General features: G+C 52.9%; 4 protein-coding genes across 5 annotated transcripts; 1 reads left to right on the top strand and 3 right to left on the bottom strand.

Moving 5' to 3' along the window:
• Positions 1–366: 366 nt before the first annotated feature.
• On the bottom strand, positions 367–1149 carry H257_10577. 2 transcript variants are annotated; one of them, XM_009837174.1, is made up of 3 exons: positions 832–1149; positions 648–763; positions 367–593 (listed from the first exon to the last, which is right to left on the bottom strand). In XM_009837174.1, the coding sequence occupies exons 1-3, from the start codon at positions 1109–1111 to the stop codon at positions 441–443; spliced, it is 549 nt and encodes a 182-aa protein (XP_009835476.1). In that variant the 5' UTR covers positions 1112–1149; the 3' UTR covers positions 367–440. The 2 variants fall into 2 exon arrangements, with proteins under 2 accessions (XP_009835476.1, XP_009835475.1); XM_009837173.1 differs by having other exon boundaries at positions 367–763.
• Positions 1150–1368: 219 nt separating this feature from the next.
• H257_10576 (hypothetical protein) lies at positions 1369–4691 on the top strand. The gene is made up of 3 exons (XM_009837172.1): positions 1369–1743; positions 1797–2384; positions 2863–4691. The coding sequence occupies exons 1-3, from the start codon at positions 1441–1443 to the stop codon at positions 4618–4620; spliced, it is 2649 nt and encodes an 882-aa protein (XP_009835474.1). The 5' UTR covers positions 1369–1440; the 3' UTR covers positions 4621–4691.
• Positions 4692–7204: 2513 nt separating this feature from the next.
• On the bottom strand, positions 7205–7907 carry H257_10575 (hypothetical protein). The gene has a single exon (XM_009837171.1). The coding sequence runs from the start codon at positions 7861–7863 to the stop codon at positions 7279–7281; it is 585 nt and encodes a 194-aa protein (XP_009835473.1). The 5' UTR covers positions 7864–7907; the 3' UTR covers positions 7205–7278.
• A 1691-nt stretch (positions 7908–9598) lies between these two features.
• Positions 9599–23048, bottom strand: H257_10574 (hypothetical protein). The gene is made up of 4 exons (XM_009837170.1): positions 13293–23048; positions 11423–12796; positions 11054–11192; positions 9599–10724 (listed from the first exon to the last, which is right to left on the bottom strand). The coding sequence occupies exons 1-4, from the start codon at positions 23001–23003 to the stop codon at positions 9682–9684; spliced, it is 12267 nt and encodes a 4088-aa protein (XP_009835472.1). The 5' UTR covers positions 23004–23048; the 3' UTR covers positions 9599–9681.
• Positions 23049–23315: the final 267 nt, after the last annotated feature.

Genomic DNA, 23315 nt, shown 5'->3' with positions numbered 1-23315 from the left:
TGGATTAACCAATAGCCTATAGCCAATAGCGTCGATTATTCGTGATTCGATTCGACGGGGTCTGGAAATTTGTACCGAATCCACAATATATGTATATATATTTATCAATTACTAGTATATTTTCAAAGAAATATTGTTTTGTTATTTTGACAAATGAAAAAAACTAATCTTCGTAGTATTTTTATGTAAAGTTATAAAAAACCAGCCTGGCGATTCCAACGGATAATTTGAAGGTGCAGTGGAGACGAATCCAGCTGCAAAATTGGGTATTGCAAATGTACAGGACAAGTAAAGTTACACCATTTTTCCTTTAAGTTCACGTTATTTCCGGTATATTTCGGAAAAATGGTGTAGTTTTACATTATTAACTGTAAATCGATCGATTTATTAGCAAGTCGTAAAATCATTAAAACCTAACAATTGCCATTGAAACGGTCGAGTTAATAGTCGTGGCCTTTCAGCGCGCGGTCAATTTGGCGCTTGACGTCGCGGCCGTCGTCAGTCTTGCGTGTGTCCGGACCTTTTCGTCTTGTGCATTGGCCAAGCTGGATTTTGATCCAGTTGGTCGTACCAAGATGCACTCGCAGTGGCACCTATACACTCCAACATGACAAACATAAGCGAGGAAACCAACCAAAATGGTGTACCAGATGTGCATTCGACTCTCGAGCAAACTCAAACAATCGCTTGAGTTCGCTTCGATGCGCCAGGAGCTTGCGCACGCGGTAGGGGTCGTGTCGTCCGACGATACCATGCCTCCACACTACAGCCACGTCGGTCAGAAGCGTGCTGTGGTCAAACATGGAGCCAGAGAAGGTTGGCCGAGCGTACCTGGGATGTACATTTGATGCAAATACAGCTCGTTGTCATATTCCTCTGCAAACGCCGCCGAGATATCGCAGTTGCCATCCCGGATGCTCTTGACTTCAGACGGAAGCAACGAAATCCCGACCTCCAACTCCTTTACCACATTAAACTTGCTGCGACCCACATGGTTCTCCACCACCTTTCGGATGGGAACCTTTGTGTCGATAGCTACATGCCGCACAAAGGTGGTTGCCTGCACAAGGTGCCGCGGAACTGCCGCCGCATGTCGAATTCCTGCCAGCATGGTCACGAACCACAACCACCACCACGTTGAAGTTCCTGGTAAGTCCGATGTGTCGACTTTCTGTTTACTTTAATCAAGTATATCGTATTTTAATATTGTTGATACTTGACCTTGTATTAGACATCATCTTCCATATTTAAAAAGCTCCAACTCACGACCAAATACCAATTAAAATAATTATTTTTCGAAGAATTTATGAATGATCTCATATTTACTAGTATTTCAAAACTGTACTAGTATATTAAATTAGCATGACCTCCTTACCTTCCTTGTCGTGGATCCAAAGATTTTCCCACGAAGCTATTGAACTCTGCAACGGTTCAAGCAGGATGATGCACCGCTATCTTCTCGGCCGCGCAAAGCATGTTGCCCGCCTTCGGCGTTGTAGCATCCCTTTCGATACTCGAAGCTTGTCTTCTACACCGACGCCATCGCCACGCGACGATCTTCCGTCGTCGGCGGACGTCGTAGTCATCGGGGGTGGGTCGATTGGTGCGTCAACACTGTACCATCTAGGTCGGCTGGGGGTCAACGCGATCCTGTTGGAGAAGGATCGAATGACAGCGGGTACGACATGGCATAGCGCCGGGTTGCTGTGGCGTCTCCGCCCGAGTGACATCGACATCCAACTGGTACTGTACATATCCATCTCAAATGTCATGTTCATGATGCACATTGGTTATAGATTCGACATACGCGGGACTTGGCCAAGTCTTTAGAAGCAGAAACGGGTATTTCCACGGGTTGGGTAGAGAACGGTGGGCTTTTCACCGCCAACAACCACGAACGGCTATCCGAGTACCACCGACTGGCCACGCTCGGCAAGTACTTTGACATCCCCGCGCAAGTGCTGTCCCCGAGCGACACCAAGGCGCTGTATCCGCTCATGAACGTGTCGGACCTCAAAGGCGCGTTGTACTCTCCAGGGGATGGCACGATCGATCCGTCTGGCTGGGTCGCGGCGCTCACAAAGGGAGCGCGGCAGCTCGGGGCCATGGCGTACGAGCACACGCGCGTCCAAGCTATCTTGACCGCCGGCGACGACCAAGGAAAGCAGGTTACCGGCGTGCAAGTCGAAGGGGGTCATGTGATCAAGACCAAACGCGTTATCAACTGCGGCGGCGTGTGGGCGCCGGCGATCGCCAAGCTGGTCGGCCACGTCATTCCGCTGTGTGCGATGCATCATGCATATGTCGTGTCCGAGCGCATCAAAGGGATTCAAAACATGCCCAACATTCGCGACCACGATGCGTCCGTGTACCTCAAGCTTCAGGTAACAAGTATGTTAAGGATGATGTATGTGTATGTATGTCGACGATACTGTAGTGGTAGCCAAGTGGCTAGGCTTGAGAGATTGGTAGCCACGTGGCTAGCTGGATTCACCTTTTCGTAGCCTAGGTGTCTAGCCAAGCTAGATTTCGGCTAGCTAGAGTGAACAACTGGCAACCTCTTTTTTCTTGTTGTTTCCTCTTTCGGTGACGTCTGGCATGGTTTTTCACGTAGCCAATAAGCCAAGTGTAGCCTAGCTAGAGTTTGGCTAGCTAGTATTTGCTGGCTGGCGGTAGTGTAGTGAGGTAGGTTCAATCTACAATGGTAGACTTTGCACCTTAACTAGACGACGAAGAAGACCTATGGCTAGCCAATGCTTTCCTGGTCAGCAGTGTAGCTATCGTCGCTAGCGAGCTACCGTGGACCTTGATCTGTGTCTCATGTGTGAACCCCTGTGTTGATCTGAGGATAGACTTGACTAGGGTGACGTGCTTCAAATCGGCGGGTACGAACCCAACCCTATCTTTTGGCCAGATGTAGACCCGAATTTTGCGTTTTCGCTGTTCGAGTTGAACTGGGATGTGTTTTCACCTCATATTGACGGCGCCGTGAACCGAATCCCGATCCTTGGGTCGACGGGAGTCCGGTCGACTGTGTGTGGACCCGAGTCGTTCACACCAGACCATAAGGCGCTGCTGGGGCCGCTGCCGGGTGTGTCGGGGTTCTACTTGGGCTGTGGGTTTAATTCCGCCGGCATCATGTTGGCGGGGGGATGCGGGCGCGAGCTGGCCGAGTGGGTTGTCCACGGACGTCCATCGCTCGACATGTTTAGCTACGACATTCACCGATTCCATCCGTCCATGCTGGGACATGCCACATGGAACAAGGAGCGTTCCCATGAAGCCTACGCCAAGAACTATGCGATCGTGTTTCGACACGACGAGCCACTCGCTGGGCGCAATATCCGGCTAACTCCATTTCACCGAGAGCTGACAAAGGCCAACTGTGTATTTCAGACACGCCACGGATTTGAACGGCCGGGGTACTTTGCCTCTGCAGAAGTCGTAGCCGTCAAGCCGTACACGTACTATGGCGCGTACAACAACACCATCCACTCGACAGACCACTACTTGGCCGCAATCCAAGCCGACACCACGTTTGGCTGGCCGGCGTCCCATGCACTTGTGGGGCGAGAAGTCGCCGCGTGTCGAACTCACGCCGCCCTGTTTGATCAGTCGTACTTTGGCAAGTTTTACCTGGACGGACCTGAAGCCACCGCCGCCATTGAGTACCTCTGCACCAACCAAATGAAGGGCGAGGGCAAGACTGTATACACGCTCATGTGCAACGCTCGGGGGGGCGTCGAGTGTGACCTGACGGTGAGCCAGGTGGGCCCCCACACATACTACATTGTCGCAGGCGGGGCGTCGGCCACCCACGACTGGGAGTGGATTCGAGCCAACACTCGGCAGTTTGATGTGACACTGACCGACCGAACCGACGAGTTTGGCGTGCTCAGCTTGCAAGGTCCGGCGAGCCGGCGAATTCTGCAAACGCTAACAAGTCTCGACTTGACGGCCGACATGTTGCCATTCTCGAGCCATGTGGTCGGCACCGTCGCGGGCGTCGCGGGCGTCCGTGTGCTCCGGCTAACATTTGTAGGCGAGCTCGGGTACGAACTGCACATCCCAAAGGCGGGCTGTGCCGCAGTGTACGCAGCCATCATGGCGGCAGATGCCGCAGTTGTGAACGCCGGCTACTTATGTATGGACTCGATGAGTGTGGAAAAGGGGTACAAACATTGGCACGAAGACTTGAGATCGGACGACACGCCCGTGGAGGCGGGTATGTTGTTTGCAGTCAAATTGTGCAAACCAATCGATTTGTTTTTGGGAAAACATGCGATCGCAGCGCAAAAGGAGCGCGGCGTGGCCAAGAAACTCATTGGACTTACCCCCAACGACCCCATTCCGTTGCATGGCAACGAAGCCATCTGGAGAAATAATGTGTGTGTGGGGTTTATCCGGCGCTGTGCATATGGCCACACGGTGGGCCAAAGCGTCGGGTATGGCTACGTTGTACATCCCGATGGCCACGTGATTACGCCGGCGTATTTAAACGACGGAACGTACGAGATTGAAACCCTCAACGAGCGCCGTGTTCCCGCCACGTTCCGCCCCAAGGCTGTGTTCGACCCGACGAATACCCGAGTTCAAGGCAACTACGGCGACATGACGTAGGGGAAGGCAAGGGGGGGGTAGATTTATATAGGATAAACCTAAAATGGCTAAACGGAATTGGTGGCGGTAGGTAGTACTGGGTGTGTTGTGGGATGTGGGATTGAGGGAGGGAGGGGCTGCTGCTGGTACTGTAGTAGTTCGTGTAGGGGAAGGAATAGCATTTGCGGATGTATTTGTGTGGATGTGTGCGTTGAGATGGGATTGGACGGGGGGGGCACCAATGTGAGGATTGGTGGTGGTACTGTTGTAGTAGTATACTTCAGAGTACGAGAGAAGATAGGGAAACACAGTGCTACGGGATAGCGAGGCAGAAGAAGATGAGGGGAATTTCAAGGGCGTGTCTCGTACTACTGTACCAGTAGCTTGGCCGCAAGATAGGGATAGAAAATGGTGTGTGTGGTGCCGAGTATTCAAATGGGGAAACTTGCAGAAATGGTGAGAGGGAGACAACTGTGGGGACACTACAAGTAGGCAAAGTATATTGTGCGCTTTGCCATGAACAAAGGGGGGGGTCAGATTACTGGTTGGTTTGGCAACTTCACCTTGTCGACGTTGATAGCAGGAGGTTCTAGTCGACTTCTAGTACTAGTTAGTAAGTTGCGTTCGTTCTGACAGAATATCCTAAGGTAATTCATGTAATTCCCCGGCCAGATTGGCCTACTTTCTGACTGCCATAACTCGTCACCCATTCTTCGGATGAGCGAAAACATGCATTTTCAAGATAGTCACAAGCTTTATAACTTTATGCAGGTCCCATTGAGACTTATGTATACATGTTGAATTGCACGTCTAACTGGAAAAATCAATTGTGCTGCTTGACTATGGTAATGCATCAATTGTTGAATTGCATGGAAAAATCAATTGTGCTGCTTGACTATGGTAATGCATCAATGTCTGACTTTTAGCCAATAGCATCTCTATATTTCGTGTTGGCCTTGTATGATTGGATATGATAATATTCGTCTCTATATTTTATTACACGTCTCAATGCTGAAGTCTCCTCAAAAGTCGTGACCATAAAGCTCAAAACATTTAATTTCGATACAAATCTGAAATGCAGTCCAATCATGCTCTATGATACGTCAAAACAAAAATGGTGGCGTTTTATATTCTCTTGTGGTGCTATCAGCATTAAAATAGTCGTTCTCGTTCTCGAGCTACTGGGATTTGAAGTCATGGCCAAAACTTGACCAAAAACAGTGTCAATAATTGATACCTTACTATTAATAATAACTGGTACTATTATTAATAATAATAGTACTTCGAAGTATTACGGAAGACGGTGTTTCATACAAGATTACCCAATTTTGACCAATCATATTGATAGTAGTTGTTTCGGTGCGCACGGAGTGGCACACCTACTTTATTCCTTGACACTTTATACCTCGTGTTTGGTACAGGTTACGTGGAGTGTACGGGTAATGAATGATATGTACTGTAGTCAATCCTCCTCGGTGCTATTGACAATCAATTGGGTCACTGTATATAGCACCGGACCTCAGCACAATCAGAAACAGTAGAAATGGGCGTTACCAGGGTTGTGCACAGCAAAATTGAGGCTTGCACTTCACATGGCAAACCATTTTACAGTGGTTCCAAGTGTGAACCATGCACTGAAATTTCCTTTTTTGTTTGATTTTACTGTAGCGATTGTACCCCAGAGAGACCTTGACTTATGGGGGCACCGAAAGTGGTAACGTTAGACAAATCCCAACGCCTATCATATCGACAAGCCATCCCTTGCTGCTGTATGCCATCGATGCGACGTATCGTAAACAACTGCACATTACAGTTCTTTCGTGGGGTGCAATACCATATTGTGTTAAATCAACCCATAGATTCGGCCAAGATTGGTAGGCATATCATCAGCCCATAGGTGAGGCCATGATCGTCAGGCATCGAATACGTATAGATGTGCGGTCACGTTGTGATTCAATTTTCTGTTAACATTATGGGGAGTAAGCTAACATTCGATTCGAAATTGTTTGGTTGATTATTGACCTTTTTTTAGCTGTACTAGCACAATTCCCCGATTAACAGTAAAACAGTTCCACTGTTTCTCCCTTTTCTCAGAAATTGGTGTTTATATGGGACTGTTATAGTATACTCTGACCACCTCACCTCTTATGTGCATCTCACAGTGCGATGTAGTTAAACCCGGGGATTTACAATTAGTATATGTACCCATCAGAGGTAGACCGGAGTCCCAGGTTACAGGGCTGCGAGCTACTCAGAGTAGTAAAGTGGCGGGCTAGTAAAGTGCATCCGGATGGCAAAATTCCCCCATTGTAATAGAATGCCTCCATGTTGGAGTGGCTACAAATGTACAACGATTGCAAAACCTGGTCAACTCAGCATTTCTGAGCATCGTACAGCGCCAGGCCATGTACACATCAAAGTGAATGTGCATGGGAATCTTCTCAAGTTCAACCACCGAGGCCCCACGTTCCAGCCACGTGCCGCAGCTATCAATACTGTAGTGTTCACTTTCTATAACCTAAGAACCTAACTGTAAGTTTAAAACTGATAAAGCCAACAGATTGATGCCTTGTTAGATACCCCACAGGATACACGAAAACTCTCGTCTTTAGGATAAAATCACCAAAACGTTCGATTAAATACAATTGGAGCTACATTCCTCCGTAGCATTCTCGACAGCTACACGACCACTTCCAGTGTAAACGTGGTCGCTCGCGAGGCTGCTTCTTGGAGATCTTGAAACAGTTTGGACTGTCGTGGACTCATCGCATCACAGAAAAAATCGAGTTCGTCGACAGCGAGAACTGGCGGCGCGTCGTCGATGCGGGTGGGCAAAGGCGACTGGACGAGAGCACTCAGACTCGGTCGTTCGACACATCGCTGCTTGCGAGGCCGCTCTGTGGCGGAGCTGCTGTCTCCATCGTCGTCTTCGCAACCGCTGCTGCCTCGCCGTTGTCGCTTCTTCTGGTCGAGTTTCATTTGGTTCAAGTTGGCCTTTTCGCGGTGAAACGCGCACAGCTTGTGCGGCTTGCCGTTGCGCTTGTACGCGCGAGCGTTGAAGCATTTGCCGGTGCGGTACGCACACTTTTCCACGCTTGGCGTTGGCAGTGACTGGCAATCAAGGCCATGCAGTTCGAATTCCGACGGATAGTACTGTGGTGGCATGTGGGGGTGGTAGTCGGCAAGCATCATTTTGATGGGGTCCGTAGTGTACGATAGGCACGACGAGGATGAGGGTGCCGCTGCTGTTGGTGGAAGGTGCATTTGTGCGAGGCAGGAAGTTTAAGAATGTACACAAGTAATCAAACCAAATGCATTTCGGCAACACAAACAAAAAACGCCCTGCCTCGAAAGCCCACCTTTTCGCGGACGTCAACTTGCGCTTGGCGATCGTCAGGCAGCAATCACTGTTACATGCTAGTAATCCAGAGAATATGCATTTGACAATCTGATTAATTTATTATATATTGGCCAATGGCATTTGTTTCGTATAAATGAAGTATGATTGTGTCTTTGATATTGCTATTTTAGTACCTGACATACAGAAATATCGACGTTCTCAACCTGCGCTTGCATTATTTTGATTTTCAAGGTATATCTCTAGATATTTGTATGAAGGGCTGAAATAATTTGCTCGTGGCCAGCGCCCCGACATCAATTTCAATTCATTGCCTACGAACATGCAAACTGCAAGATACATACGCAACCTGGACAGTGCAGTTTAGTGCATATGACGTGAACTGGATGATAATGAAGTACTAGAACAGTATTTGCCACAGAACGTTCGTTCGGTTCTTGTGTTCATCCAGGTCCATAGAAGGACAACCTACGTAAATGTTTCTATTAGCTGCAGCCCTTCCTGTATCCCAAGGGCCGAACGTGATTTCGAATGAATGCACGAATCAATGCCAGAGATATACAGCACGCTTGCAATCGTACGATTCTTGAGTGGGTATTTTCACAGATGGACGGGACGATTGTTCAGTCAACGGAAGTTTCTGCAAATTGCCCTGAGTTTGTATCCCCCAATCAACCTGCCAGTTGTTGTAGCTTTAGCCCACGACAAGGCGCCTTGTTTTGTAAATTACAAATGTACTGGAATGGGGGACCTTTCCTCGATCAAGCGTGAACAACAATATCCGGATAATCCTTCAAATTACCCTATTGCTACATACTATGTGGTACGCTTTACAACCTTATTGGGTCTCAATTGTATCGAGCTGGCTGCAGGAATGAGATTCTTCGCAAAGAATGACATAGCCTGCTGCTCATTATTGTCGTCGTATAATACCTCTCACCACACGCGTTCCCTTTAAGCATCAACCATAGAATCAACCATCTACGTGTTCCCTTGAGCATCAACCATCGAATCAACCTTCTAGGTTGGATGATATTTGCTGATCTAGGGTAATTCGACCTAGATTAGTACACCCACCTGTGAGTGAGTTTTTAACTGCAACAACACTCGATGCCCACATGTAGAGACCACACAGTCCGCCTCCCGCGATTACAGTACTGTACACTGTATACAGGTACATTTTGTAACTTCCTCTAGCTTCATTCTATAGCCTTATTGCGACAATCTCAAGAATGCCACTTGCCCTGGCACACAATTGGATGGTCCTCTAGGGTACAAGTGTACTAATACTATGTAAGTATGTTACCAACTTCCAGCCTCGTCGACATAGTGTTTTCTTATGTTGTTGCTGGCTTCTAATATGCCTGGCTGGCTACACTCGACCACAGATTCCTCATCCTTCACGTTATTCCAACTAGTAGTACTAGTACATGGTATCGATCGTTACTGTATGCATATACTAACTACATACTAGTACACCGTGGGGGGTACAAACATCGACACTAACGTTACGCAATCTACACCCTCCACTGTGAAGTTCAGTTCTAGTACTATTACTAGTAGTACTAGTCAGGATTCCTTCAAGCAACAGATCCTACTAGCCCTTGTGTCTAAGAGGCACACCAATACTGTACAGTACATACCGGGGTAACACTCCCCCAAACAAACCCCCTACTTTGCTCCTTTATACTACGTATCACATCTCGTCATGCTATTGTTAACAGTTAAATACTAAGCGCGTCGCTGGGATGAATATCGCTCCATCCTGTCATTTCCGTGTCCGCGAGGCGGAAGTCGCCATCCATTTCCAAGCAATTGTGGATGGCGTACAGAAATTGCTTGCGGCACACGTCGTCGGTCGAGTACTTCGGGAGGAGGAGCGCAAAAAAGCACGTGTGCGACTTGGGCAGCGAGTCGTCGGGGTTGTGGGTCATGCCTTCGCCGGACGCAGACTGAATCTTGAACTTTTGGCCAAACGAGAGCTGATCTTGGGGGAGCCGGGACCGCGCCGACACGAACCGGACGAACGCGCATCGGTCGTCGTCGGTCATGTCGACGAGTACCCGCCAAAACCGCATCACATACGGATCATCCGCGCTCAAATCTTCGTCATATTCGGTGTTGGCTTGGAGGAGGGGGACGTCGACTTGGGCGCGGCCGCACATGCGAGTCTCGAGCTCCGCGGGGGTGAAGAGGGCGACGGCATTCGCGGGTACGATCGTGCACAAGCCTTGCCGGATGGCTTCGATGGCGGACGCGCTCTCTTGTAGGCGGGTGATCCGGACCAAGTCAATGTACTCGCGGACGTTGGCCTGGGTAACTTTGATGACGTGGCCGCCTGGCTTGAGTGCGACCAACGTTCCGTCGGACAAGTGGGTAGTGAAGGTCAAATCGAGGTCGTGTAGCGTAGTGTCGGCGGCGTCGAGGTGCTCGAGTTGCTGGAGTAGTGTGTGCGCGGCGGTATCCACCTCGGCGAGATCTGACGAGTCCAGAGGTACCCCCACCAATTGCTTCCAAATGGCGGTACATAGATCCAACCGTACCAGTACGCGAGTACGCAGCAGAATCCCAAGCATTTGGCCGAGAAAGTGATACATTTCGTGAAATAAAGCCGTGTTGTCGACGGGATGGTGACTCGCCCCCTTGTTCCACTTTGAAGTGGCCGACAACAAAGTAGGGTTCAACACAAACTTTTCACGATGCGATCCAAGGCCATTGCGCCAGTTGGGACTTGGCATTAGAAACGGCAATGTGCACTCGACGGCATCTAGAAACATATATATATTATATATATTGTCAAGTCGATTCGAAATTGGAGTGCTCACACAATCGATATACGACCAATCAAAACCCAGAACGATAACCAAGTGGCCAATCAAATCCAATCTTGTACCATTTCAACATCGAATTAGTATGTGACTGAAATTAGTGTGACGCTGGGACGACATACAAAGAATGAATCGATAGATTTGGCCAATCAGCACAGAAGTCCAACGTTTGGGTAAAAGGACAATATATAGAGTATATATTGGTGTCGATTGAAAATCCACTGGCGACGAATATATAAATAGATATATATAAATATATAAATTTTACCTGGTTTCAGGGATTGCAACTCGGACACGAATTGGGCGAAAAACTCCCGGTACGGACCACCATAGTCGTCGGCGCCTTCGCCTTCAAACTTTACTTTGAACGCTCGTAATTGACCATCGTCCATAGGATGCGAATACACCTACAATTCGCCTATTAATATATATAAATATATTTATATATATATCCATCGCCCATATATCCATCGCCGTCTAATATATATATATATATATATCGCCGTCTAATATATATATATATCGCCGTCTAATATATATATATTATATCCCACCACCAGGAATATACTACTGTAGCATAGATAATATATCTATCAAAAAAGAGACAGATATAGGACCACAACACACACGTACGTACCATTCGAAGTACTTTGTTGTCGAGAAAATGCAATTCGTCAAACGCTTGGCCAAACAAACTTTGGCTCACGACTGTGTCCAGCTCGAGCTTAAATCGGGCAACCGCTGCTTTCGGTCGATTCACTGTAACTTGGGGCAAATCTTCAGGGTAATCGTAGTCGTCCTCGGCTTTCTTTGGATGGGTCAGCGTCTTTTCTAGCAACGTGTCGAGAACGCTGTGCTTGAACGACGTAAACAGACACGCCCTCGTGGCCGACAAGAGCGCGCTGCCGCCGCCGGGGCTTCGTTTCGGGTTAAAGTAGTGCCACGTCAGGTCAAAGAAGGGCATACTGCGGCTCACGAGGTGGTTCAACATCTTGAGCACGCCGAAGCGGCCGACGGCGGCTTCGACATGTGGCGCCGACGCGACCAGTTCGCGCACCTTGGCATGACCAATATTCCACGGACTCGCGCGAGAAGTCGCGCATTCGACATTGAGCAACTGGATGAGTTTTGCGTCCTGCGCCAACGTCCATTGGTCGCAGTCGACGAGGCGGGTAAATGCTTCGAGGGACAGCGACGGATCCGACGGGTCCGCGGGGGCGGCGGGGGGTGCCACGGGGGATGTAGCACCTCCCCGTAGCCGGACCTTGGACGGATGGAAGAACCAGACGGCGCCGGTTTCGCCATCCGTTTCCACCCACAGCCGTCCGTCCGCGACCCCCACGACCGTGCCGTTGCCTCGCGGGGTCTTTACTTTGTCTTTGGCTTTGAACCCCACGGGTACGCATGCCCCGTCCGACACGTCAAAGAGCAGCTCGTACCCGGCGCGGGTCATCACCCGACAGCGGGTTTCCCGCCACCACGTCACATACCCGTCGTATGCGGCTTGGAGGAGCCGTCGCGGCAGCTTTGTAGACTGCGTCATGGCCTCCATCACAGCGCAACAGTCCAAATACTCGTCCACAGTTGATTCCGTGGGCGATCCGTGCAGCTTAAGCCCCACTTTGCAGTTGAACCCGGACGGGACCAACGATAGCTTTTGGTGCCGCGTGTAAAACGCTATCGCAGGATACAGCTCCCCCACAACGTTGTCGAACGCTACACCGAGTGACACGCCGTTCTTGGAGTAGCTCAGCGTGCCGAGGTCGCAATCCAAGTCCATCCCCAGCACATCCCCTTCCCCGAACGGCTCGCCGTACGTTTTCACCCGATTGCGCTGGTAATACAATGCTCCGTCCCCGATGAACCCCCAGCTGTGCTCGTCCGCCCCTAGAAACGACTCGAGGTTCGCGCGGCGGGATGCTACCCCCACAAACAAGTAGGCGCTGGTTGACTTGTCCACTTTAACTTGCCATGCATGCCGCCCCACGACAAAGCACTCGGTCCCCAGTACCTACGTACGTACAGTTTATATATATATATATATATATTGTACGTCAAATGTCGACCATTTTGGCATATATCAATGTGTTTTGGTGATTTCTATTATTATCGACACTGAACTGAGTTGAGTCGCACAGGGATGATGGCCAGCATGTTAGTTTTACTTCGATTTGAAAGGAGTGGGGTAGACAATCGACCGACCAATCAAAACACAGAACGCTTTCAAGTGGCCAATAAAATCCTCGCCAAATCGAGTGTGACGTATGTGACACGGGGCAATCAATTTGTACATTCAAACTTCGAGTCCAAACAATCGACGTCGTTGATGGATTTGGTGAAATACATACATATCCCATTTCATTGGCGAAATAATGCACAATAGTACACGCAATCCGTTTCGTGTATGTCTTGGGTTCACTTTAATGTGTATGTACGTATACTAAATCTTCACTTGAAAAGGGTCAATATAATTATAGGGAAAACAACCATCAGGAATATCATAGTACCATCCTCCACGCCTCGTTGCCGTTGAAGCTGACGCTGAGCCCGTCGTCAGAAAACACAAGGGACCCGCTGCGGCACTTCTTCTTGTCCCACACAAACGGACTCGTACGTACATAGTCGGACGTGGGGTCAGCTTTTGTCGTGAATGACGCCGACGTCTTATATTTCATATCAACACTACCGCCGCCGTCAGAAGCACCAGCATGCGCCTCACCAGCCTCGCCCCCTCGAAGGGTGTATGTGAATGTTGTGCGGGGCATGAGATTGGACAAGGTGATCTGGTGGCCGACGCCACTGTAGACGACGCGGGGGGATGAGCCCCCCCCGTTCGGGACGTTTTCTTCGAGGACGTATACGGGACGTGATTGGTCGGAATGGACAACGGGGCTTGGCCAGGCCAGGGTGAGAGACGTCTCGGACGCCCGCACGAGCTGAAGTCCCCACGACGGCCCAGTGGGAGTCTCGTCCTGGAGGGGGGGTGGCGGCAACGCACGGATCAATTCCAACAGACCTTGCAAGTACGGTGAATAGTAAAACCGATTCTGGGACCTTTCACGAAGTTGCCGTCGCCGCGCGATTACAAGCAGCAAGTTGCGGTCCAGCCCAGCAAAGTCCTTATCCGATTGTTCGTTTTGAGTGGCTAATGGACAATCGGGATGACTGACGAGGAGTAGTGGCGTGGGTGGGGGTAGGGAGGGGGGGTCGGAGTGCCTGAGTAGTCTAGTGACTGCGTCCACTACCACGAGTTTCAACGCCACGTTCGAGTGTCCTAAGCAAGGCACAAGTGGGCGGATCAACAAGGCCACCGATGACGACGCCGCCGCTTTGGCCAAACTACTAGTACTACTAGTAGTACTGGCCAGATACGTGCGCAGTCGATCTGGTTTGGCAAAGAACGTTTGGACCAACCACACGACAAACTCGACAGACGGATCCGACAGCGCGGACAAGTCCCCCGTCGACACATCTCGCTGGGTCCACAGCACGCCTTCGTACTTTGGAGCGCAACCTTGTCGCAGTTCCGACACTATGGTAGCCCACACCAGTCCCCCCATGCGACCAATGTTGTCCGTGAGCGCTGCGTCCACGACGGACGCCAGTACCACCTCCAGGGGCGTCGTCATGTCCTCGCTGGCGGGAGGTCCTCTGAACAGTACCGCTTTCGCATACTGTAGCAACAACCTCTCGGTGGTTTCGTCCAGCTTGTTCGCTTGATGGTGCATCCCGGCAAAGTACAGCGCCAGGCCTTGCCGAGCGTACTTGATCTGCAGCGACTGTTCTACGGACGTAGCCAACGCACGTAGGTCCGTCGTATTGGCCAATTCCGCGGCAAACTGTTGCAAATTATCGGCCGACGACGATAACGAAGCGGAAGGAGGGGGGCAAGTTGTTGTTGTTGATGTGCACCCCGGCGGGGTTGGTTGATTGCCGAGGCGAAGGGACAGAAACAGCGATGGCATGTTGGAGAGGAACCCCCCTTCTTCGAATGGAAAGTACATTTCCCCAAACACTTTGCGCCCCGTTTCCTTGATGTCTGCTGCGTCTACAATCGTAAGGCACGGCACGATACGATCTGGTATGTCACGACAAAACGCTGCACAACAAGAAGACGACGACTCGACTGCCGACGACGACGAAGACGATGGCGGCGGCGGCGATGACGGTGTCGCATGGTACCCCACGTCGTCGTCGTCGTCCTCTTCATCGTTGAACACTATTTGTTTCGAATTGTCCTCCTTGTCCTTGGCCGCCTGCAACGTGTTCAAGTACTCCAAATTGTCCACAATCCACGCCGATGCACTCAACATGTCGTTGTCTGTTTGTTTCAGGGCCAGGACACACCAGTCTTCTGGGAACCCCATCAGACTCAGCTCTTCCACAAACTCGGACCTTGCTTCTTCTTCTTCGTCGTCATCGTCGTCATCGTCGTCGTCACCGCCATCTTCGTCGTCGTCATCCCCATTGTCACCATCATAATCTTGTCCTTGGCAGTCGTCCCCAATGTCGCTCGGCGGCAGCGCGTCTTGCCGCAAGAATGCTGCTGCTGCTACTTTCAAGTGACTGCTTGGCTCGTCGCCGGGTTTAAAGTGGGGAGTCGCTGGAATTCCCCCCAAGTCGTCGGCGTTGTCGCCGCTCCTATCGATGGACGCATCCGACAACCGTTGGCGCACCATGGCCACCTTCAATTCCATGTCTGCCACTGAACAATACACGGTCGACTTGTCCGATTGAGTCGCGAGCGCCAACAGTCGCGGCAACAGCTCCGGGTGCTGCCACGTCATCCGTTCGTTTGACAAATTGGCGGCGCTTCGAAGGCCGTGGACCAGGGCTTTCAACGCGCTGCTTTGGACGATCAACGCCGTCGTCGTGGCAGCCGACGACGACAACCAGGACATCCTGGACGAATCACTATTCCCGTCGTCATTTGACCCGTAGTTTTGCAGCAGCGCCATCGTCGTGGCTACCAACAACGACCACGACAATGCCGGCACTGGCGGGTACTCGCGCCACGACACGACCAGCTCGTCCGTGTTGACTCGAACGGGCTTGCCGAACTCGTTTTTGTCGGCGGCGCTTCCATGCACAACCTCGACCCACTCCTCGTACGACGGGCACGCCGCCGCCGCCGCCTTGTCTGCCTTGTGCAGCACCAGCTGTGCAAACGGCGCATGATACGAGACGACTGTACCTACCTCCTTGCCTTGGCTCAATTCAACGACCGCGCCCACACGCAGCGGTTCGATACCGCCGCCGAGGACGAATAAGCTGCCCACCGCAGTCGCCACGTCAGTAGTTGTGGCTCCAGAAGTACGTTGGCAAGTGATTGCTGCGTCGAGTCCGCTCTCCAGGGCAGCTTGGACCGACACTGTCCACTTTGGAACGCTAGCTAAGTGCATCACGACGTGGCTAAGTTCCAAGGCGAGGTGTATTTTTTGGTGGGAAGGGTCCGTCGACGCGAGCACCGCATGCCCGATGCATTGCATCCAGTACGGAATCAGCGGCATGTTGGCCCTTTGGGTCCCCTTAAATAGATGAGGTATGCTACTCGGGTCTACATATGGAAGCAGCCGCTTGAGAAGACGAAGGGTGAGCTGTTGAATGCGAAACGACGTGGTGTCGACCAGCGAAAAGCACAGCGCAAGCCACTTGGACGAAGTCAGCTCGGCGATCCCCTCGCTAGAATGCGCAAGAAGCAGGCTCACAATCCCGAGCTGGTAGCAACATCGGTCCATCAAGGCGTTAGGGGGACCGAGGGCGGCGTCGGCAGCCACGTCCATCGGACTCCGCGCGTTTTCATCCACATGCACTTGAGCGAGCCACCCGTCAAAGCCAGTGAACGGCCAGGTCGTGTCCAGTTGGACTGGGGGCTTGCCCATAGTCAGCTTGGCAGGGGTCGAAGCCCCCACAAGGTGCAGCGACGAGATAGCTTTGGCGCACACGATCTCGCCGTGCACAAACAAGTGGAGGGTGGCCGCATCGTATACCAGGGCAATGTTTAGCCACTGGTGGCACACCACGACGTGTTGGAGACTTTCCTGAAACGAATGTTGCCGCAACCCGACTTCCAACACCACGTCCGTGCTTCGGGTAGTACTAGTACTACTTGCGCCTTCGCCAAGGCTGCAGTACGGAACCCACTCCTTTGCATGACTGCTCACACTCATGACCATGCAGCGCGTCCCTGCATCCGGCGCCTTTGTCACATATAGCCAGAACCGCACTGTAAACGTCGACGCCAGCGATACAGTGACAGACGAGCTCTGATCTGACGCTGCAAACGATCGCGTAGTGCCCAGTACCACGGACGAAGTAGTAGCGCCATTGTCTGTATTTGGCCGAGGTCCATTGTTTTCATGGATAATGGCGTTGGCGCTCCAGGATAACGCAGCGTACAACGCGTCCATGACGTGGCGCCACCGGGGCTCGCGGGGGATCAAGAGCGTCATGCGATCCTCAGGACTCGTGTGCTGAGCGCTTCCGCTGGCCACGACGTATCGGAACGCCGCCCACGTCGCCCCTCGCACTGCCACGTCATCTCCATCCTTGATCGACAGTTGCTGCAGCACCGCCGCAATATCCACGTCGTCGATGAAAGCGTACATGTCTGGCTCGATCACAAAGCCCCAGCACTGCAAAGCCGCCAGCATCCGAGGCCCGCCATGGGTCGTGGCTACCATGGAGGCCACGGTCGAAAACACCGAGGCACATGCAGCGAGCACGCGGCCGCCGTAGAAACCGCCGACGCCGTCCAACCCGGTCAATAGTCGTCCCCCCAATCCGATCCTCAACACTCGCCCCAGTCGGTTCAGGACTGGCGTGTGCATTGAAGACATGTGCGGTGTAAACGTCATGAGGTCTCCAAACGTGTGCAGACCCCGCGCCCGAGAGCTCGCGCGGCGACACCGTCGGACGAGTTCCCGCCGGAGGTCGTCGACGTCTGCGACATTGTTCACGTCCGTATCTAGCACAAATGTCACGATCTGTCGGAGCAGGTGATGATGCGACAGCGTTCCGTCGTGCTGAGTGAGAAGTCGCCGCCACCGCACTGTGATGTGCACGAGCATGCGCACACGTTTCCATTTCGAGTGTGGAAAGCGAGCGAGAAACGGAGAAGTCTCGGGGGGTGGCTTATGTACATGGAGCGAGTTCTCTTGACGCTGCTTGGACGTATGTGATGGCGGGGGCAGCGGGTCGGACGGCACTGCCACGCCAGTAAACTCGTCGTCGGCTTCGTTGTTGCCACCAGTCGATCGGTTTGTAGACGGGACCACAACGATGTCCAGCAAAAACGCGCATCGTCGCAGCACGTGTTGCCGAAACAACGACGTGCGATCTACCCCGGATGTGACACTGCTGCTGTCATCACCTTGTTGATTCTGCCACGAGTTTTTTAACTGCGACAACGTCCGGGTGCATTCCGCCACCAACCCCCACGGCGCGGCCAATACATGTGGGGGGGCGTGTCGTGTGGTGGCGGCGGCTGTGGTGGTTATAGCCGTCGCCGACCACAGCGCCGCATCTCTGTCGCAGTTGGAGTGCTTGATGAGCACTCTGTACACTGCATGTTCGATCTCGTCAAAGGCTCGGCGCGACGTTTTCAGCACAAATCGGTACGAGGCGTCGCGGGCGGCATGCGTTGAGCGCACCCAGTCACACAAGGCGACAAATTCTGCGTCCATCAATATATGGGATACAGTGGCGTTAGGTGGAAGGGGGAGACGACCCGACCCCTCGACTGAACAATCGTGGGGCACGATCCGGCAAGGCGTGAGGGTGCTTGGTTCGAGTCCCCCTCGCAGGAGATGGCGCCACTTGAACAGCACTGTTGTGGTGGATGATGACGGCAATACAGCCGGGTACTCGTGCAATGGTTCGCCTAGGACCAGCGTGGCTGCCATGTCGGCGGCAAGTTGGACGAGAAGTCGTTCCAGTGTCACACACCACGGCATCGCAGGGTCTGCCGCCGCCGTGGTGTTGATTCCAAGCAGATCCAAGTTGGCCTGGATCGCCGCTGGAATGTACGAGTTGAGACCATCAACGAGGCGCAACACTTGCGTCACACTTGGCAGCAACTTGCTTGCAAACGGGACCAAGTGGGCAAACAGCAGCAGCGTGGTGACCACCGACGGCACGATCGACCCCACAACAGACGTCTCCAGGGCAGCCAGTCGTTCGTCCAAGCGCATGGCGTCCGTTGGGAGCGGGGCGGTCGCGTGGAGGTTGTCGGTTGCGTGTTGAAATACCATCGTCGCATATTCAAGAAACCACCGCCACGACAGTGGCAGGTCGACTTGTGGGGCTGCCACGTCATACAGACCTGGGTCGTCTGGGGACATACGGGGGTGCTGCGTGTCCCCTGCCCAGCTCGCCAGTTGCTTTTGCATGGCATTCAGCAACACAACGTACGGCCGCAGTCCGTCATTGGTCGAGGGGGGGAGGGGCCCCCCTTTGAGGACCAGCCAATCGTCGGTCGTCCCCGCGACTCGTTCGAGCAGCATCGACAGCAAACGCTTGATCGCGTTGTTATTGCTTGGCAAGTTTTTAAACAACTGCCCCAGCAACGCATCGTCGGCCATCCGTCGGAGGATGGGTTCAACGAGTGTTTTACGGGGCTTGGGGACTGCCACGTCATGGGTGTGGCAAGAGGGGCACGGAACTACCGACGGGGCCGATTCGACTACTTTTAACATGGACACAACCAGGTGGATTTGGCTCGACGGACACGGATAAAACAGCTCCAGACCCAACAACATGGCCTCCATGGCTTCGCGCTCAATGGCCTTCCGCACGGAGTTCTGGTTGTCTGTTTGAGTAAGCCACGACGGTTCATTGATCCACTGCACCAACACCCCATGCAGTCGTTTCAGGGGGGCGTCGAGGGGATGTGGGGACGACGTCGACCCCGTGTCACTTACTGCGATTCTAGCGCCAGCGCCGCTTTTGAGCAGCTGAGCCAGGTTGGCTTGTACAAGTCGAAGCGCCGCCAGTACTACATACACGTGGCTGTCATGGAGGGCGTTCGCAGCAGCAGTAGAAGGAGGAGACGATGGCGATGACGATATAATAGGAGGACTAATAAAGTGTTGGAGGATGTAGTTGAGCGCGTCAAACGTGGCTGCTTGCATGTCTACACAGTATGGGTGGTACCCCCCCCTGGTCATTGCGTGGGGGTCCCTGATCTTTTTGGACTTGTCTTGTCTTAACGCGGGATAGCTCCCTTTCCTAGGAATATACGGCTGGCAGAGGCGATCCAAGTGAGCTAATACACACACGGCGGCATCGACTTGGCTGGTTAATTGTAGCACCGCCAAGGACGTAGAAGATGGAGACATTGGGGGAAGGTCGCCGCAGTCGTCGTCTTCGTCGTCGACAGTCGGGTCCAACGATAAGCTCTTCCTTTGCATGCCCCGACTCTTGTTCTTTGCGAGCTCGTCCAGCATGGCCTGCGACGACGTCCATACATAGTCGTCCTCACAGCAAGTACTCGCCGTGTCGGCCACGATTGCATCGGAGTGTGACGGTAACAGCTCCGGCACACAAGTCCCCTCGTCCTCTATATCTTTGCCTCCAGTCAAGATGACCGTGTGGTAAAACCCTGCCGCGACCACGGCTACCCGTTTGCCCACAAACGTATCGACGGCGCACGGAATCAGTCGCTCCGTCGTGTCCCCGGTCCCCAGTTGTCCGTGGTTATTCCGCCCAAACACGTACAACATACCGCTCTCGGCCACAGCCACCGTGTGGTAGCATCCACATGCGATCCGCACCACTTCCTTGCCTTCGAGATCGGTTAGCAACGTAGGGGTGGCAATGCGCTGGTTCACATGCACGCCGGCGTCGCCTATGCCTAGCTGGCCATAATCGTTCCGCCCAAAGCCAAACACCCTTCCCCGTCGACACAGCACGATCGTGTGGTAATATCCACATCGAACGTCCACCACCGTTTCGTTGTCCAACCTGCCCGAGCCTATGGCTACCGGCACCAGCTGGTTTTCCAGTCCGTCGAGGCCCAATTGCCCATAATCGTTCTTCCCACACACAAGCACTTTGTTGTCGGCCGTGGCCACGGCGCTGTGATACTGTCCACACGCCAACGCAAGTAGAGGGATGTTGGAGAGAGCGTCCACCAGAGTGGGCACCCGTCGATCCAGCGTATCGTTGAGTCCGAGCTGGCCATAGTCGTTGCGGCCAAACGAGTACACGTCTGCGACAGAGCCGCCACTGGACATCGTCGCAGCACAGCTCAACATGGTGTGGTAGTAGCTGCACGACACTAGCGTAACTCGGCGGGCATCGAGACCCCGAATCCGCTTGGGCAAACTCTCACTGGTAGTTGTGCCGTGCCCCAACTGGCCTCTGTAATTGTAGCCAAAGCTAGCCACGCTGCCATCGTGGGCCACCACGACAGTGTGCTCGCACCCGTTGTACGCATGTATTTGGCTCACATTCCGTTCAAATGACGCGTCTGGCCACTTGGTCAGCTCCGTCATGGCTGGCAGGCGGGTGGTCACTCCGTGGCCACACTGGCCGTTGTCGTTATACCCGCACGTGTACACAGAGCCATCGGCGGAGACGGCGATCGTGTGTTCGTTGCCGGCGCAAACGTGTACAATCCCCTTGCCTTGGAGTGCTTCTACCCGATCAAATGATTTCCGGGGGGCCGTGTCCCCATGAGACAGCTCTCCGTACGAATTCTGGCCACAACTCCACACTTCTCGTTCATCTTCGTCGGCATCGTCGTCGTCGTCGTCGTTGCCATTGTCGTGATTACCAGCTACGGTATGATTCCTATCGTGTTTGCCACGGCATGATACTACGTCCGGGACGATGGTTGAGAGCGCCGCGACCACTGGACGAATGTCCACAGCGGCAAAAAGGCGCGATGTCGTCGAGGGGTGCCGCGGGGGGATGGACGCCTTGGGGCTGTCGCAGTTGTTCTTGTTGGGCGCGAACGGGTGGACAAGAGAAGGATGATGGAGAGGGGGGGGGGACGAGGGCGTCGAAGTCGCTGCAGTGACCGATGAAGGGGGAGGTTTGGGCTTCTTTTTCAAGACCACGACCACGTCTTCGCCGGAATCCCCTCGGTTTAAGAGCACCGAGCCAGGTGTTGGCTTGACAATCCCCGCAGCAGCAACGGACGATGGTGGCTTTGCCACGTAATGTCGAGGGGCAGACGGTTTCACGACGGCGTCGCTGCTGTCTGTCGTGTCCAAGCAAGTGTCTGGACCGTTGATAGTACTCGTCGTGGGTGCCCCAAGCAACACTTGGACGGCTTGCAGCAAAGCGCTCACTGCGCCACGAGCTACAGCCAGACGAAGCAGCGCGTTCATGGCGATGTCCCCCCCCCCGTTGCTGTCGTCGTTGCTGACACAGGCGTCGAGTAGAAATTGTTGCAACGTGTCGACCACGTCGGGGGGCGTGGGTTGTGTACCTTTGGCAGCACTTTGGGGTGAAATCAAAGTTGTGGGGGTCAGCGATAGCGGAGCAAGTTGCTGTAGAAGCGGCACAAGGTCCATGAGGAATTCTTGGCGAACGTCGGCTTTGTCGGCGTCAGGTGTCGCCAACATGGCGTGAATGAGGTGAAGGAATACGTGGACGCCCAACGAGGCTTCGTGCGATGACGGCGACGACGGGGCCGCTTTGTCGCCTGTTTGTGTGGCCGTTGCTGCACAACTCGCTGGCAAACTACGTCGGGCGATCATGGCGTCGTGCATACCGCTCAAGATGAAGAGTTGCAGGTTGACTTTGTTTGCAAACGGGTCGACCACTTCACAATGACGCACCAATGAGTCCCGGAGGCGAGTGATGGAGTACCTCGCCAAACTCGGCGAGTCATGGTCAACCAGCGCCATGATGGTTTCTGCCAGCAAGGACGCGTCTTCGTCGCTGTCGTCGTCACTAGAGCCTGGTATTAATGGCCCCTGTGTGGCGGTGGATGGTCGCAACGGGTCTTGAAAGTCAGACGTTTGAAGAAGTAGACGGCGTTGAGAAGCTGCCGACGTGGCCGGGTATGACGTGAGAAAACCTGTCCGTCGTGCTTGCTTTGACAGGAACGCATCGTCGAAGAGCTGCTCCATTGCGATGCGACCCCATCGCACGTCCAGGCGACGAGCGGATGATGGCAGCGGCGACACACCCCGTCCACATGGCATTAAAGACGAGGATGTGCCAGCCTTGTCCACGACCACCTCCTTGCTATGCCCTGCACCCATCCACGACGACGAAGCGAAGATCCAATGCACGCTCTTCCAAACGGCGGTTCCGGATATCCACTTGAAACCGACCGAAACTGATTTCGACAAGCATCCGGATAATCATCACTCACAGTCCGACAATGGACAACCGGTACAACAAACCAAACTTATCCTTCGTAGTTAATCAACTTGGTTACTCGTTTCTCGCCTCATGTACAATTGCAGGCCCTCTGCCATAACCGATAATGTAGTTGGTATGCATTCCGGTAGTTACCTATAAATTCTATAACCCCTTAACCCCTCCTCTTACGTACGGATCTAGGGCAGTTC

This window comes from Aphanomyces astaci (genome assembly GCF_000520075.1).
Source record: "Aphanomyces astaci strain APO3 unplaced genomic scaffold supercont1.29, whole genome shotgun sequence".
In the NCBI taxonomy this organism is placed as follows: domain Eukaryota; phylum Oomycota; class Saprolegniomycetes; order Saprolegniales; family Verrucalvaceae; genus Aphanomyces; species Aphanomyces astaci.
Note: the sequence above shows the minus strand (reverse complement) of the source record. Positions and strands in the feature narration are given on the sequence as shown.